At 48.8% G+C, this 18,211-nt stretch overlaps 1 protein-coding gene across 1 annotated transcript in view; it reads left to right on the top strand.

Annotated features, from left to right (window-relative positions):
• Positions 1-18,211, top strand: part of MEGF8 (multiple EGF like domains 8) — a 58,728-nt gene that overhangs the window by 37,133 nt on the left and 3,384 nt on the right. Inside the window, exons 31-42 of the mRNA XM_060693844.2 lie at positions 114-277; positions 2,632-2,776; positions 4,816-5,050; positions 6,290-6,422; positions 7,632-7,842; positions 8,801-9,015; positions 10,133-10,340; positions 11,296-11,458; positions 13,242-13,434; positions 14,980-15,150; positions 16,429-16,559; positions 18,046-18,178. Of these exons, the coding sequence (XP_060549827.2) occupies positions 114-277; positions 2,632-2,776; positions 4,816-5,050; positions 6,290-6,422; positions 7,632-7,842; positions 8,801-9,015; positions 10,133-10,340; positions 11,296-11,458; positions 13,242-13,434; positions 14,980-15,150; positions 16,429-16,559; positions 18,046-18,178 (2,102 nt within the window). The remainder of the gene's footprint in view (positions 1-113; positions 278-2,631; positions 2,777-4,815; positions 5,051-6,289; positions 6,423-7,631; positions 7,843-8,800; positions 9,016-10,132; positions 10,341-11,295; positions 11,459-13,241; positions 13,435-14,979; positions 15,151-16,428; positions 16,560-18,045; positions 18,179-18,211) is intronic.

Below are 18,211 nucleotides of genomic sequence, written 5' to 3'. Positions count from 1 at the left end.
ATTGTCGTGTTTGGGGAACTGGGTCAGAACTCCAAGGTTGAGCAACTCAAACCTAAATAGGGATCCCTCAAGCCATAAATATGGACACTTGGTACTCCAGATTTCCTTTGCAGGTCTCTACGGCCATTCGGCTGTGTACCACGAGAGCACAGATGCTGTTTACGTCTTCGGCGGCCACCGTTTCCACGTGGAGATGGTTTCAGCTTCTCCTGAACTCTACAGCCTTTACTATCCCAACTTGACCTGGAGTTTATTGGCCCCGTCTCAAGGACCAAAGGTGAGAGGCTCCGGCAGCAGAACTTAACACGAATGCCCAGATGGGCTTCGAATGTCCAGAGTTCCAAGTAATACACCCATAGCAGACAGAACAAAGAGGCAGATGGATTCCTCAAAGAAGAGGTTTATTGGATAGATCCTATCGGCACAGGCTGGTGAAAACCGACTCTAAAAGTTCCCACGGGTTTCACTTAATTAAAAGTAAAAGTTTTCCCCACTTTCCCAAACTAATCAGCCGCATGGTCCAATCAAGGTGCTATCTGGTTGCTTGGTAACTTCACTCCTCCTCTCTTCGACCACTTGTGAGAATGTCCTTGGTTCCCAGGAGAAAGTATTTTGTTTTGGCTACAAAACCCCAGCTATCGATTTTCCCCTCCCTATCGCTCATCTCCATTGTGGCAACGCTGAAGCCTCAAAGATGGCCTCTGTCAGGCCAACTTCAGAGGTGACATCGGAGGGAGAACACAGAGATGCTTCCTTTAGATCAGGGGCGGGCAATTAATGTTCGCAAGGGGACACATGAGATACTGGGACTGGAAAGGCATGATGCTGCCGCGGCCCTCCTGCCAGCCCAACACCCCAACCCTGACCCCCCCCCCCAACACTCTGCTCATTCTGCAGGCTGGATAAGGGCAACCAGGAGTGAAATCTCGTAGGTTCCGACAGGTTCTGGAGAACCGGTAGCGGAAATTTTGAGCAGTTCGGAGAACCGGCAAATACCACCTCTGGCTGGCTCCAGAGTGGGGTGGGAATGGAGATTTAGCAGTATCCTTCCCCCAGGAATGGGGAGGGAATGGGGATTTAGCAGTATCCTTCCGCCAGGAATGGGGAGGGAATGGGGATTTAGCAGTATCCTTCCGCCAGGAATAGGGAGGGAATGGGGATTTAGCAGTATCCTTTCCCCAGGAATGGGGAGGGAATGGGGATTTAGCAGTATCCTTCCCCCAGGAATGGGGAGAGAATGGGGATTTAGCAGTATCCTTTCCCCAGGAATGGGGAGGGAATGGGGATTTAGCAGTATCCTTCCCCCAGGAATGGGGAGGGAATGGGGATTTAGCAGTATCCTTCCCCCAGGAATGGGGAGGGAATGGGGATTTAGTAGTATCCTTCCGCCAGGAATGGGGAGGGAATGGGGATTTAGCAGTATCCTTCCCCCAAGAGTGGGGAGGGAATGGGGATTTAGCAGTATCCTTCCCCGAGGAATGGGGAGGGAATGGAGATTTAGCAGTATCCTTCCCCCAGGAGTGGGGAGGGAATGGAAATTTTGCAGTATCCTTCCTCTGCCATACCCACCAAGCCACACCCACAGAACCAGTAGTAAAAAAATTGGATTTCTCCACTGGAGGCAATCCATGGGCAGGATATGGCCCGCAGGCCATAAAATGCCCAGGTCTTTTTTTAGATGGATCGCTCTGTGGTTGGATCTCAGAGGGATGATGGTGGCAATGAGGAAGTCATTTAAGTTGTCGTTGTTTGTTGTTTAATGACCCCACAATCCAGGGCTGAAATGCTCCAGGTTCAGACCGGATCGCCCGATCTGGAAGCGATGGCGGCGGGTGGTTCAGAGAACTGGTAGCAAAAATCCTTGCCCCACCCACCCATGCCCAGCTGAGCCACGCAATCATCAGAGGCTTTTTTTTTTTTAATGTTTAAAAGGATTTTTTCTACAACCTCTTCGGCCGAAAAAATGCTTTTAAAAGTAAAAAAAAGCCTCTGACAATCAGGCAACTTAGCTGGGATTGTCAGAGACTTTTAAAAGAGGTTGTAGAAAAAATGCTTTTAAAAGGCTTTGACGATCCCAGCTTGAGTTGCCTGATCGTCAGAGGCTTTTAAAAGCATTTTTTTAACCACCTCTTCGGCTGAAGAGGTTGTAGAAAAAATGGTTTTAAAAGTAAAAAGAAAAGTTGGCCACACCTATCCAGTCACATTACCCCCCCACCAAGCCACGCCCACAGAACCGGTAGTAACAAATTTTACATTTTACAACTGCCACAATCCCTTGTGGGGTGAAGTCGGGGCAACTAAATGGAGCTGAGTGTTTACTGGCCGGATGCCCTTCTTGTCACCAATGCAGAGTTTTGTTCAGCAGATATATTCTCATTGTGCCCAGAGAGAGAAATATCTGCCTCTACCTAGGATCGAACTCACAGCCTCCTGATGAGGTGAGAGCTCCACCTCTAGGCCACCGCACCACTGAGGAAGTCATTTAAGTGCTAACACTTTAATCTGATACTAACAAACCATTTAGAAAGCCCCTTAAATATAATCCTGGAGTGGGGGATTGGTAGGAAGAATGGAAGAATGAAGCGTCGCCAAAGATGAGCCTTGGATGCAAATCTCTCCATCCCTCTCCAGCCCCTGGCTCATTTCTTCCACGTGGCAGCCGTGCTGAAGGACACCATGGTGGTCATAGGTGGGCGGACCGAGCGGGAGAATTTCACCAACCACGTTTTCTTCTACCAGCTGAATTGCAATACGTGGATCCTTCCCAACAGCACAGGTAAAAAGTACAGGCAAGCAGACTCCTACAGCTAGAATATGTGTCTAGAATAACTAGAATAACTAGACACTTAGAAGGTCCCTAGAATAAGGTCCTCATTTTACCGACCTTGGAAGGACGGAAAGCTGAGTCAACCTTGAGCCTGGTGAGACTTGAACTGCCGTACCACAGGCAGCTGTTATTAATTCAAATTAATTCTACTATATCAATTTAACTATTAAATTAATTAATTAATTAATTGGTTCGATTTATATGCCGCCCTTTCTCCAGAGACTCAGGGCGGCTTACAATGCGTTAAGCAATAGCCTACATACTTTGTATATACCTGCTTAGTAGGGCTTTCGCCCCCCCCCAAGCGGTGTTCTTTTTTTATACAAAGTCAGCTTATTGCCCCCATAATCCGGGTCCTCATTTTACCTATCTCGGAAGGATGGAAGGCTGAGTCAACCTGGAGCCTGGTGAGACTCAAACTGCCGTACCGCAGGCAGCTGTTATTAGTTCAAATTAATTCTACTATATCAATTTAACTATTTAATTTAATTTAATTTAATTCATTTATTTATTTTTGGATTTGATTTATATGCCGCCCTTCTCCGGAGACTCAGGGCGGCTTACAATGCGTTAAGCAATAGCCTTCATCCTTTTGTATATTTTTATACAAAGTCAGCTTATTGCCCCCACAATCCGGGTCCTCAATTTACCTACCTTAGAAAGGATGGAAGGCTGAGTCAACCTTGAGCCTGGTGAGATTTGAACTTGCAGTAATTGCAGGCAGCTGGCAGCTAAGTGGTACTCAACAGCACTTTAGTCTGCTGCGCCACCAAGGCTCCTTAAATTAAACAAATTTAATTGTTTTTGTTATATGGACACTCATCTTAAGGAACTCTGGGCAGCTTCTGTTATTATTATGGTTCATCTCACAGACAGTCAGATATTTAGATTTGGCATTTTTGTCTAGCTATCAAATCCTTCCCCAGGACTGGGATAGGCCGATGTCCAGGTTTGATAGTCTATAGTCACAATATATTATATTATTACATGATGTTAATTATATTATATTTATATTATATTTATATTATTATATTCATTATATTATAATATATTTATATTGTTGAATCCAAGTCCTCGGTGCCTTCCGCCATGCCCTTAAAACCTTCTTTTTCCAGCAACCCGGGCTGGCCTAGCACTTTTTAAAATGTTTTTAATTGTTTGTTATTGTTTTTAATCATGGGGCCAAATTTATATATATCTTTTTAATTGTATTTTAATGTTTGTAGTTTATGTTTTTACTTGGCTGTTCACTGCCCTGAGTCCTCGGGGAGAAGGGCGGTATACAAATTTAAAAATAAATAAATAAATAAATAAATAAATTGTATTAATTATATTATAATATATTTATATTATTATGTTAATTATATTATATTACATTCTATTATTATAAATTATGTTGCATCACTTGACCATACATTTATCTTACATGACATTTTTGAGAACCAATTTGGCGTAGTGGTTAAGGTGCCAGACTGGAAACAGAGACCATGTGGGGGAACCAGAGAAAGGACAGTGTTTGTGAAGCAACATTAGGGACTAGGCGCTTGAGTTGGAAAAGGGAAGGGAAGGGAGGATTCTCGGGGGAATGTAAGATATATGTGCATATTTACAAAAGGAGGAGAAACTAGGTCTGGCATGGACCCCTTTTATACTAACTTTTATATTAAAAGGAGCCTGAGTGGCGTAGGAGGCTAATGCCTCCTACTAAGGCAGCATTTAGCATCCGGCTGCCTGCAATTACTGCGAGTTCAATTCTCACCAGGCTCAAGGTCGACTCAGCCTTCCATCCTTTCTAAGGTGGGTAAAATGAGAACCTGGTTTGTGGGGGCAATAAGCTGACTTTGTATAAAATATACAAAAGTATGAAGGCTATTGCTTAACGCAGCTGCTGAATGTTAATAACAGGCTTTTAGTCTGTTGAGCTATCCAGGCTCCTTTTTAGTTTAATCAGTTTTTCTCACTGGAGATTTTGTCTTTCCTTTCTGCAGCCGGGGCCGTGGTGGGGGAGCCCATCACCGAATCCATCGCCCACGCCATGGCTTCTGTGGGAGGCCGCCTCTACCTCTCCGGGGGCTTCAATGGGGTGGCCCTGGGGCGCATGCTGGCCCTCTCAGTGCCCCACGACCCTTGCCTAATCTTCTCCAGCCCGGAAGCTTGCAACGGTTCTAATGCCAGCTGTGTCTGGTGCCACGCCAGCTGTGTCTCCGCGGATGCGGCTGAAAGGTACGAGAGAATATAGGTCGTCCTTAACTTACGGCAGTTCATTTAGTGACTGTTCAAAGTTACAACGGCACTTATGACCGTTTTCCCACACTTACGACCATTGCAGCATCCCCGCCGTCACGTGATCCAAATTCAGACGCTTGGCAGCTGACTCCTATTTATGACGGTTGCAGTGTCCCATGGTCACGTGATCCAGTTTTTGCGACCTTCCAACAAGCAAAGTCAATGGGGAAGCCAGTTTCACTTAACAACCATGTTAATCCCTTTAACAGCGGCAGTGATTCACTTAACAATTCCAGCATGAAAGGTCGTAAAATGGAGCGAAACGCTCCATTTAACAATTTTCTCACGTAGCAACAAAATTTTGGGGCTCAATTGTGGTTGTACCTGCAGTGAGGCTACCTACCGTATTTTTCGGAGTATAAGATGCACTTCCCCCCCCAAAAGAGGGTGAAAATTTGGGTGCGTCTTATACACCGAATGTAGCCCCGCCCACCCGCCAGACCCGACTCTTTGGCCTCTGCCTCCCAGCAATTTGCCTCCTTGCAGCAAACAGCCCGTTTCAAGTTTCAGCTTCAACAAAGCCTGATTAGCACAAGCAGCTGATTGTGGGTTGGATCTGCCTCCCGACCATCAGCTGTTTCAGGCTGCAGGGATTGGTATTGCCTATTGCCGCCTCCGCACGCCTCATTTTCAGCCTCCGCTGTTTGCTGCAAGGAGACAAATTGCTGGGAGGCAGTGGCAGATTTTTTTTTTCTTGTTTTCCTCCCCAAGAAAGATAGGTGTGTCTTATAGTCTGGAGCATCTTATACTCTGAAAAATACAGTAATTCTCAGAAGGGATTTGGGAATAATTCGTGGGCACTTGTGATAGGAAAAGGAGAGGGGAAAGGGAAGAGCCAATTCTGTGTAATGGTTAAAGCATTGGGTTAGAAACAAGGAGACAGTGAGTTCTAGTTCCACTTTGGGCATGAAAGCCGGTTGGGTGACTTTGGGCCAATCATCAGGAGACTGGGAGTTCTAGTCCCGTTTTATCCCTAAAAACTAGTTGGATGACTTTGGACCAGTCCCCAAGAGACAGTGAATTCTAGTCCCACCTTAGGCATAAAGCCAGCTAGGTGACTTTGAGCCAGTCACTTTCTCACAGCCCTCAGAAGGTATCAATGGCAAATCGCTTCTGGGTTAGAAATATACGGGGAGTTTGATTGAATCTCATGGTATCTTTTCTCTTCTTCTGCAGACAAGGCTGCTCCTTTGGTGGGATCTCCTGCTTTCCCACCCCAAGATCTCCAGACGAGTGTCGCCGGCTCAGAACTTGTAGCGAGTGCCTCGCCCAACATCCTCGCGCCATGGCCCACAGCCTGGGTATTCCCGTAAGTAGCAACTTTACCCATATGCTGGCAGCGGGCCCACTCAGAGACCGGAACATGAATAGAAGGTGGGATCATAAACCTTTTGATCCTGCACTCACTTTACAAGGAGAAGTAAGAGAGATGGATTAATGGCAGCATGTAGGCCCAATGTGACCAGCAACTCCGTGTAAAGAGAGAATTATAGGCAGCGGAGAATGGCTGGCTGGGGAACTCTGGGAGTTGAAGTCCGCACACGCTGGCTGGAGAACTCTGGGAGTTGAAGTCCGCACACGCTGGCTGGGGAATTCTGGGAGTTGAAGTCCACAGAAGCTTGCTATGGAACTATGGGAGTTGAAGTCCACACATGCTTGCTAGGGAATTGTGGGAGTTGAAATCCACACATCTTAAATTTGCCATGGTTGGGAAACACTGGTGTATGTATTGTACGTAGGCAGTATTTCTTTACTATCTTTAGTTAGTATTTCTAACGATCTGCATGCACTTCTAATGTAATTATTTTTCCGAGCCAGGAAAGCATTTGGTAGTTTCGGCAAAAGCAACAGAGCCTTTCGATCGGTGTTTTTCTCAGCCTTGGCATCTTTAAGCTGCATGGACTTCAACTCCCAGAATCCCTCAGCCAGGCATGAATGCTGGGAGTTGGAAGGCCATACATCTTAAATTTGCAGAGATTTGACAAACACTGCTTTAGAGAGAGGCGTGGTTTATCGGGATAAAGTACGCAGGGAGGATGGATCTCAGTACAGGTAGTCCTTGACTTACGACAGTTCGTTGAGCGTCCATTCAAATGGCACTGAAAAAAGTGACTTACGACCGTTTTTCACAGTTACGACCTTTGATCATGGGATCAAAATTCAGACGCTTGGTCACTGGTTCATACTTACGACTATTGCAGTGTCCCAGGGTCACGTGATCCCCTTTGGCGACCTGACAAGCCAAGTCAACGAGGAAAACCTGATTCGCTTAACAACTGGGTTACTAACTCAACTTAGCTGACGCGATTCACTTAGCCATCGCGGCGAGAAAAAGTCATAAAAGAGGGGGCAAAACTGACTTAGCAACAGAACGTTTGGGCTCAGTTTGTGGTCGTAAGCCGAGAACTACCTGTAACGGAGAGGAGAACCCAGGTCAAGCCGCCTTCCAGGCTTGAGGGTTAGAGCAAGCGGCTGGATTGCAGCCGCCAGGTTTTGTGAACCGCTGTCTGCTCCCCAGCCTTTACCGCAGTGCAAATGGTGCACCAACTGCCCCGAAGGCGCCTGTATCGGCAGCACCGGCAGCTGCACGTCGGAGAACGACTGCCGTATCAACCAGCGGGAGATCTTCGTGGCCAGCAACTGCTCCGAGATCTCCTGTGAGGCCTCGGACTGCGCCAAGTGCACAGCGTCTGGGAAGTGCATGTGGACCAGGCAATTCAAACGCACCGGTGAGGGGCCGGACCTTGATTGGCGGAGGGCGGGGAGAGACGAGGGGGCAAGGGAGGAGAGAAGGTGGGGGGGAAAGGGCTGCAGGGTGAGGAGCGAGGGGCAGAGAGCTCGGAGAAAGAAGACGCCAAAAAAGAAAAGACCACTGTTGGGGATAACAGTGATTGATGATGATTGATGAAAAGAAGGACTAGGGGAGACATGATAGCAGTGTTCCAGGTCACAGGATTCCCCTTCTGACAAAGTCAAGGGGGAAGCCACATTCACTTAACGAATTTAACAATGGCAGTGCTTCATTTAACTGATGAGACTATATCTGATGTGAACTCTGCATTGGTGACAGGAAGGGCATCCAGTCAGTAAATGCTCAGCTCCATTCAGTTGCCCTGACTCCACCCAGCAAGGGATTACGGGGTCATTAAATGACAAAGCAAATAAGTGTCAAGAAAGGTGGTAAAATGGGGCAAAACTCAACAAATGTCTCACTTAGCAACCGAGATTTTGGGCCCAGTTGTGGTCGTAAATCGAGGATTACCTGTATTTCTCTGAGTTTTGTTATGCTCTGGCTGGCGTCAGCTTTGATCGTTGGGGAAGATGCCGCTAATGACTGTAAAATGAACCACAAAGAGTTGGTGAAGGGTGGCATGGCTTGCAAGATCAGGAGAGACACTGTCCCAGAAGCTTTGGTCCCTGGAGATCATCTAGACATCACCCCTCTTGATGTCCACCTCCCCAAGTTCTCATGAACTTCTGTTCATTTCAGAAGTTGATGGAGAAGACACATCCATTTCTCCCAGATCGAATCTTCCTCTTCTTCCATTCTCAATGTCTTCCTCCTGAATATGGTGGACCACCATACTTGTCTCCTGGTAGATTGGTTGGGGGGGGGGGCAACCAAGGGGAACGATCCTGGCCTTGAAAGCTCCTAATATTCACCCTTCTTCTGCCCCCAATGCTTAGGGGAGACCCGTCGCATTCTCAGCGTGCAGCCCACCTACGACTGGACTTGCTTCAGCCACTCGCTCCTCAACGTCTCCCCGATGCCCGTGGAGTCCTCGCCTCCCCTGGCCTGCCCCACGCCCTGCCACAACCATAGCACTTGTGGGGACTGCCTCAGCTCCAAGGGGGCTGATGGGGGCTGGCAGCAATGTGTCTGGAGCGTCAGCCTGCAGCAGGTAAATGTTTTGGGGCAGTCGACATACATCGGTGCTGCCGGGGAAGTTCTTATGCAGATGACTCCAAATTTGGCCAGTGTAAGACTGGTGGACTGGTGGAGCATGGCTGGCTGGGGAATTCTGGGAGTTGAAGTCCATCAGTCTTACAGTGGCCAAATTTGGAGCCCCCTACTAGGATGTATTCTCTCTCTCTTGTTGTGGCCCGCCAGCGGAGCTGGCAACAAATTCGGACAGTGAGGAGGTTGGGGAGGAACATGGGCCAGTCCTGGAGTCTGGGGAAGGCTCCGAGGAGGGCTCTGCGTCGGAGGCAGAGAGAGGGCCAGGGCCGGATGCCAGTTATCAGCTGCCTTTGGAGTCAGATATCAGTGAGGCAGATGAACAGCTGGAGCCTGTTCCCAATGTGCGCATGCACAGAGTTGCCAGACGAAGGGAACAGCTAAAGAACAAGGGTCGACTCAGGAGTAAGGCCACAGGTGGACGGTAAATAGCCCCTCCCAGAGGGCATGAAAGAGGAGCGAAAGGGGAGTGGAGTTTGCAGGAGACAATTAGTTCGCTTAATTGGTTCATGATTCCATCAAGCCAGATAAGGTCTGTGACTGTAAATTCTCCCTTGAAAGACTTTGCTGGATGTGAATGAGAAAAATTCACAGTAACTTAATAAAGCAAGGGATGCGGTGGCTCAGTGGCTAACATGCTGAGCTTGTCGATCGAAAGGTCGGCAGTTCAGCGGTTCGAATCCCTAGTGCCATGTAAAACGGGGTGAGCTCCCGTTCCTTGTCCCAGCTTCTGCCAACCTAGCAGTTCGAAAGCACTTAAAAAATGCAAGTAGAAAAATAGGGACCACCTTTGGTGGGAAGGCAACAGCGTTCTGTGCGCCTTTGGCATTGAGTCATGCTGGCCACATGATCACAGAGAGGTCTTCGGACAGTGCTGGCTCCTCAGCTTTGAAACGGAGATGAGCACCGCCCCCTAGAGTCGGGAACGACTAGCACATACATGCGAGGGGAACCTTTACCTTTACCTAACTTAATAAAAAGGGTTTTTTGTCCGTACAAGGAGTCTGCTTCATGCTCTTGGGAAGCCTATGTCAGAACATCTCTCTCTGCTTTCTCTGCAGTGTATGAGTCCAACTTACCTACCGATGCGCTGCGCGGCCGGGATGTGTGGCCGAGTGCTGAGCGGGTCGGAGAGCTGCGCTCCATCCTGTTCCCATTTCCAGCAGTGCGCTCTCTGCATCCAGCAGCCTCGGTGTGGCTGGTGCAGCTTCCGGGGAGAGAACGGCAAAGGGCGCTGTCTGGAGGGCGGGCGGAGTGGCCCTCGCCATGGTGAGCCCCTGGGGTTTGGCTGGCGCATTCTGAGGGGGGTATTGGGGGTGCTGAGCAGTGGGAAGCAGTGGGAAGCAGAACCAATTTGGTCTAGTGGGTATGACTAGAAACTAGGCTAGAAACTGGGAGACTGAGTTCTAGTCCCACCTTAGTCAGGAAAGCTGGCTTTGGGTCAAACACCAGTACCAACATGGGCACAAAAAAGCCAGCAGGTGATTGTGAGTTCTAGTACCGCTTTAAGCACAATAGCCAGCTGGGTAACTTTGGGCCGATCACCAGGTGATGGTGAGTTCTAGTACCGCTTTCAGCACAAAAGCCAGCTAGGTCACCTTAGGCCAAACATTAGGTGATTGTGAGTTCTAGTACCACTTTAAGGACAATAGCCTGCTGGGTGACTGGACCAATCACCAGGTGCTGGTGAATTCTAGTACTGCTTTAAGGACCAACATCAGCTAGGTGACTTTGGGCCAATCACCAGGAGATGGTGAGTTCTAGTCCCGCCTTAGGCATGAAAACCGACTGGCTGGATGACTTTGGGCCAGTCCCTCTCTCTCTCTCAGCCCAACCCACCTCACAAGGTTGTTGTTGTTGTGGGGGAAAATAAAAGGAGGAAGGTTTGTTAGCCATGGGAGAGAAAGAGAAAAAAAATACCTATATTTAAATAGCTGTATGTGGGGAAGCAGCTTCCAGTATCATGTTTCTGGCCATCGTTGTTTTGACATCTTTATAAAGGGATAGCACATGGAGGACAAATATGCAGGGCCTTTCTTGGTGGGCCTTTTGCAGGGGTAGGTGGGAGCTGCCCGCATGCTGGCTGAAGAATTCTGGGAACTGAAGTCCACCCAGCATAAAGTAGCTAAGATTGAGAAACTCTGTGCCAAAGACAGGATCTCCTTCACAAATATATCCCCGCAGCTCGGATTTCTCCCTCTCTCCTTTCCTCTCTGTTCTTCAGGACTGGTGGAATTGTGCGGCCTGAAAGCAGACTGGGCATTCATGTCATGCCCACCCGAAAACGAATGCCTGAACGGGCACCACGACTGCAACGAGACACAGAATTGCAGCGACCTGCCCCACAGCTACAAATGCACCTGCAAAAATGGCTACACTCTGGACAAGTCAGTATGAAGGACGATGTCCCAGCTCTAGTTCTCGCTTGCGTCTGTCTCTCTTGGAGGCTTCTAACAGCGGGGGGGTAGGGGAAGAATCCCAATGCCGCAGCCTGAACAAAATTACACTTGCTCAAGATCCTTTCCTTACCCGCACACACCTGCATTCAGCCGATTTTGGGATTGATGTCCTCACCTGTTGCTGCTTTTGAATCCTTGGCCTTCGCTAGATTGTGTAAAGGAGTGTGAAGGGTGTGTGTATGTGTTGCAGAACCCAAGAGCATAAGCAAAGCTCTGTCCTTGAACCAGGGGTGGGCTGCTGGGGGTTTGCAGGGGTTTGGGAGAATCTCTAGGTAAGATTCTGTGCAGTTCGGAGAACCCCCAAATCTCACTCCTGGCTGGTCCCGCCCACCCCACCCCTCCCAGGAATCCCCACGCGGCCTGTTTTGGATGCAGGTAAGTGCAGGGCCAGTGCGGAGGCTCGGGGAGGGCGAAAAACGGGGCTACTGGAAGTTCAGGAAGTCCCGTTTCCGGCCTCCAGAGGGCCTCCGGAGCCTGGGGAGGCTGTTTTTGCCCTCCCTGAGGCTTGAGGAAAGCCCTTGGAGCCTGGGGAGGGCAAAAATGTCCCCCCTGCTGTGATGCAGGAGGCCGACTAGGCCACACCCACCATGATCACGCCCTTGCTAACATTTTTGAAGCTCACCCCTGCAGCTTGAACCATTAAAGTCTGCTTACTCACAAGTGTTTGTGTTTGTGTGTGTGTGTGTGTGTGTGTGTGTGTGTGTGTGCGCACGCACAGGCAGTCTTCGATGGCAGGAATGTCCCATGTATTTTGTAGTCGTCAAGATTGAGAAACGCTGCACTAACACTACAGGTAGTCCTCGACGTACGACCACAATTGAGCCAAAATTTCCAACACCAAGTGAGACATTTGCTAAGTGAGTGTTGCTCCATTTTACGACCTTTTCCTCCCACGGTTGTTAAGCGAATCCCTGGCGTTGTTAAAAGTTAGCAGCTTTCATGGTCGTAAAGTGTGAAAAACGGTCCTAGGTGCCGTCGGAACTTTGAACAGTCACTAAACAAACCACTCTAAGTTAAGGGCGACCTACGTTCTCTCCTACCAGTTGCCAAGCGACTTAATTTTGCGGCGTCCGACGGTCGTCCGTGTGAAAAACAGTCGTAGGTTCAGCTTTTTTTTCAGCACCGTTGTGACTTCGAAACGAAGTGTCATAAGTCGAGGACTACCTGTATAAGTTGGAACTCAAATCTCTGGGTTCATTTAAGGTCCTAAGCCGTACGGGACCCCGATCGCAAGAACGTTTGGGGATAATAGGGTGAAGAAGAATTGGCATCGTTTGGCCTGCTCTTTCTGTGCAAAGTTACACACATGTGCCAAAGACTCATGTCAGCGTCCCAGCACTGACATATAAATAAAGGGAGGAGAAGCCTGAATTTTGCCTACTAAATCCCTTTGAAGATTCTGTCTCCTCGGAGATGGGAGAGGGGGGAGACATTCCTGTGATCTGACGAAGAAAGGAATCAGGAAAGTGACTTGGAAGATAGCCAATGAGAAGCAGAGAATTGGGGATCGGAAAGGGAGCGATTGGGGGGGGGCAAAGGTCAGTACTGACCGCGAAAGAGTCAGGATCAGATTGCTGTGCTCGAATAAAGAGATCCTTAAAGATCGGCAGTTTGGAAATTCATTTATTTTGAGATGGCATCGAAACCTGACAACTCACTTGTGATTCTGCCTGTTTCCCCCTCCCCCTCTCTCCTTCCTCCCCCTTTGCAGCATTACAGGACTGTGCAAACCGGTGTGCGAGCAAGGCTGTGTGAACGGGACCTGTGTGGAACCCAATGCGTGCCAGTGCCATTTTGGCTACGTGGGTCAGAACTGCTCGGTGGAATGCCAGTGCAACAAACACAGCAATTGCCGAGGCGTGGGGGCCCAAGACCAGTGCCTGCAGTGCTTCAACAACACCATGGTGAGGAGGGCTGCAAAGTGGAGGGACAAACGGGAGCATTTTGGGCTGGATTTTCCAACCACTCCCAGATCTGTGTTCTCAGCCCCTTTTTTCCTTCTGAGGCTGCAGTGGAAGGTAGGAAGGGGGTGGATTGCCAGGAGGGCAGTGGGAGCATCCCGTAGGAGTAGCAATAGCACTTAAGACAGGGGTGAAATGTAAAATGTGTTACTACCGGTTCTGTGGGTGTGGCTTGGTGGGGGAAGGGTAATGTGACTGGGTGGGCATGGCTGGGATCGTCAGAGGCTTTTTCAAAGCATTTTTTTCTGCAACCTCTTGGCCGAAGAGGTGGTAAAAAAAAATGCTTTGAAAAGCCTCTGCTGATCAGGCAACTCATCTGGGATCGTCAGAGACTTTTCAAAGCATTTTTTTTTACCACCTCTTGGGCAGAAAAAAATGCTTTGAAAAGCCTTTGACGATCCCAGCTGAGCCGTGCAATCATCAGAGGCTTTTTTTTTTTTTTTTACTTTTAAAAGCATTTTTTCATTGGAAGAGGTTGTAGAAAAAATGCTTTGAAAAGTAAAAAAAAAAAAAAAAGCCTCTGATGATCGTGCGGCTCAGCTGGGCATGTGGGGGGGGAGAGCACAGGGATTTTTGTTACCGGTTCTCCGAACTACCTGCCGCCATTGCTACCGGATCAGGTGATCCGGTCCGAACCAGGAGCATTTCACCCCTGCACTTAAGACTTATCGACCGCTTTACAGTGCTTTACAGCCCCTCTCTAAGCGGTTTACAGAGTCAGCACATTGTCCCCAACAATTTGGGTCCTCATTTGACCCACCTCGGAAGGATGGAAAGCTGAGTCAACCTTGAACCTGGTGAGATTCGAACTGCCAAACTTCAGGCAGCCGGCAGTCAGCAGAAGTAGCCTGCCGGATTGTACTCTTAACCACTGTGCCACAGACTGAGTAAGAGGCAACTCAGTCTGGATATGTGTGTGTGTGAGAGAGAAAGAGAGCGAAGACAGTTCCTACAGTTGAGCCCAAAATTTATGTCGCTAAAAGAGACAGTTAACGTGAATTTTGAATCCATTTCACGACTATTCTTGCCACAGTGAATCACTGTAATTGTTAAGTTAAGGCATCTCCTGAGCTCCCGTTTTTGCTGGCAGAGGCGCCGTGGGCCGGTCCTTCGCTGTTTCCTTGGCAGCCCCGCGGGCCAGATCTTAGCATCCCCGTGGGCGTTGAGTTTGACATCCCCTGGGATAAAGCAATAAAGAACTCAGCTTGGAAAAGTCACCACATGTCGTTCTCGGTTTTGGGCCTGATTTATGTCTTGCCAGTGTGAGGATTCTACTATCCGCATCTACAGTATACTTTGGGGAACTATTGAGGAGGGGCTGTCCTCACCCTCTTTCTCTCACACATAATCTCTGACCTGAGTTGCCTCTTCTTCCTCTGGAATGCTTCCCCCCTTCTCTTCCTGGGAATCCCTCTGCATGCTACCCTGTTCCATCACAGAGTCCCCGAATTCACCCCTTGTGCTGCCTCGTCTGCTCCTCCCCTTAAGGGACAACACTGTGAAAAATGTCAGCCGCTCTTCGTCGGGTCGGCCCTGAACGGCGGCTCCTGCCGTCCCTGCCACGTTTTCTGCCGAGGGAACAGCAACATGTGCATCACGCGGGAAGAATACAAGCAAGCTCAGCAGGATCCGCTCCGCTTCCCCCTGGAGCCTGCCTTGGTGAGTGACAAGAACCCCTCCCCCGATATTAGGAGGTCGTATATAGCAGTCCTCGTGTCAGAGTCCCAAGTAATGCACCCATAGAAAGCAGAACTCTCTGTTCTATGGGCCAGTACGCTCCCATAGAGAGGGGCTCCTCCGGGTGCCGTCGGCCAAACAATGTCGACTGGCAGCCCCCAGGGGGAGAGCCTTCTCTGTGGGGGCACCTACGATCTGGAACGAGCTCCCCCCGGAGATACGGAGGATCCCGGATCTGCGCACCTTCCGTCGCGTGCTTAAGACTTTTTTATTTCATCAAGCTGGCCTGGCCTAAATCTTCTCCCCTTTTTACATGTAAATTTTCATTTGTTTTTAAATTATGGGGTATTTTAAATTCAGCCAAATTATTTAATTCGTTTTTATTCTATTTTAAATTTTTGTATTTATGTGTTTTATCCTGTGGCTGTTCACCGCCCTGAGTCCTTCGGGAGTAGGGCGGTATAGAAATTTAAATAAATAAATAAATAAATAAACTCTGAGGCAGGCAAGTTCTTCAAAAAACCGTTTATTGGATACATCATTTTGGTCCAACTGGTGATAGCCGACTCTGAAAGTTTCCACGGCTTTCATCTCATTAAAAGTAAATGTTTCCCCTTTCCCCCACGTCAGTGATCACGCTGTCCAATCAAGGTGCTGGCTGGTTGCTTGGTTACTTCGCTCCTCCTCTGGCCAGCCACCTGTGAGAATGTCCTTGGTTCCCACAGGAATTTTTTTTTTTTTGTTTTGGCTACTAAACCCCATCTAGCTATTTTCCCCACTCCCCTCCCTGTCCCTCCTTCTGCTTCATGGCAACCCTGAAGCTTCCATATCAGTCTGGATATGTGTGTGTGTCTGTGAGAGAAAGAGAGCGAAGACAGCTCCTCCGTAATGGAGTAGAAGTAGTCCTCGGCTTACGACCACAGTTGAGCCCAAAATTTACGTCGCTAAAAGAGACAGTTAAGTGAATTTTGAACCCATTTCACCACTGTTCTTGCCACAGTGAATCACTGTAATTGTTAAGGCATCTCCCAAGCTCCGTTTTTGCTGGCAGAGGCGCTGTGGACTGGTCCTTTTGCTGTTTCCAAGGCAGCCCCACGGGCCGGATCGAAGTATCCCCTGGACCGTTGACACCCGTGCTCTATAGTTTCAGGTTGGCTGAGATGAGCTCTCCCCTTTGATCATGGCTCTGTAGCTCCTACCTCCCCGTGAATGCGGAGAGGAGGGAGAGAACTGGGTGGGGCTGTCTTTTTCTTTCCCTAGATCCCCACGTGGGTGGCCGAAGGGCCTGCCGAGGATGCGGCGGTGTGTGTGAACTGTCAGAACAACAGCTTTGGAGACAAGTGCGAGAGCTGCCTACACGGCTACTTCCTGCTGGAGGGCAAATGTACCAAGTAAGACCTCTCTGGGAACCCTGGGTATTTTTTAATAATACATCTATCCAACACCCCTTCCTCCTCCTATTATCCTCACAGCAACAAGCCTTGGAGGTAGGTTGGCCTAACATGAGAGCGACTGGCTCAAAGTCAACCAGCTGGATTTCACGTCGAAGGTAGGACTAGAACTCCGCAAATCAACCAGATGCCTTTCATGCCTAAAGCGGGAGTAGAACCCAGCATCTCCTGGTGATTGGCCCAAAGTTACTGGGCTTTCACGGCTAAAGTGGGACTTGAACTCAGAATCTCCTGCTTTCTAGCCGGGTGTCTTAGCCACTAGACCAGGGGGTCAGCAACCTGCGGCTCTGGAGTCGCATGTGGCTCTTTCACTCCTCTGCTGTGGCTCCCTGTCACTCAAAATAGGCGTCACAACCGCCAATGTGTGACACCCGCTGGCACGCAATTTATTGAGCTTTTCAACTCTTGGTAGGCCAACCATGGATAAATCCAAGAAAAGAAAAGTTTCAGAAGAAATCAGAATGTTTAATTCAACTACATATACTAGTTTTGTGGCTGCTGAAGAAATAGTCAGGCACGGGGAGGATTTTGTGGCTCCCGGTGTTTTCTTTTCTGTGGGAAACGGGTCCAAATGGCGCTTTTGAGTGTTTAAGGTTGCAGACCCCTGCGCTAGACCAAACTGGCTCTCTGGCTATGGCGTTTGTCCAGGTGAGCTGAGGCCAATGGGACAGTTCTCGAGCTGACCCCCGTCTGCAGGTTTCTCCCTGCACAGATACAACTTGTTCATTTAAATGTGGTTCAGAATCATAAAGTGGTTTAAATCATAAAGTAATTTAGGATCTGTCTCTGGCATTAACAGCTGTCGACCCTCCCCGTGGTCATGTGATTGTAATTCAGACATTAGGCTCCTATTTAACGACAGTTACGATGTATTGCCGTTACTTGATCATCATTTGTGAACTTCCAAGCCAGCTTTCGACAAGCAAAGTCAGTTGGGGAAAGCCAGATTCGCTTAGCGACTGTATGGTTTACTTAAACATCATTTAACGACTTCCTAATCCTTTGCGGAGTGGAGTCTGGGCAACTGAATGGAGCTGAGTGTTTACTGGCTGGATGCCTTTCCTGTCGCCAATGCGGAGTTTTGTTCAGCAGATATATACACATTGTGCCCATAGAGAGAATATCTGCCTCTACCTAGGATTGAACTCACAGCCTCCTTCTGATTCCTTCTCCTTCGTTCTGATTGTGAGATGAGAGCTCCACCTCTAGGCCACCACACCACTCCCCTATGATTCACTTAATGACCGTAGCATAAATAGTTGTGAAATCTGGGCTCGCTCGTGGGATGACTCGCTCAGTGATCAAAATTCCAGTTCCAATTTTGGTTGTAAGTCGAGGGCTACCGATCTTTCCGATGTAATGAGAGGTCCCAGTGTGGTGGGCAGTGCATTCGGAGCAATCCGTTAACCTCCCCTTCCTCTCCCAGGTGCCAATGTAACGGCCACGCTGATTATTGCCACGAACTGGATGGGACCGGGTGCCCGTGCCAAAACAACACAGAGACCGGAGGCTGCCAGAACAGCGCCCAAGCTGACAAAAAGGACTGCTACAAACAACAGGTAAAGGGGTGGGAGTGGGGGCTGTTCTGGGTT

This window comes from Pantherophis guttatus, chromosome 10 (assembly GCF_059756535.1).
Source record: "Pantherophis guttatus breed Tessera chromosome 10, ASM5975653v1, whole genome shotgun sequence".
In the NCBI taxonomy this organism is placed as follows: domain Eukaryota; kingdom Metazoa; phylum Chordata; class Lepidosauria; order Squamata; family Colubridae; genus Pantherophis; species Pantherophis guttatus.
The sequence above is the reverse complement of the archived record's forward strand: the minus strand, read 5'-3'. Positions and strand labels throughout refer to the sequence as shown.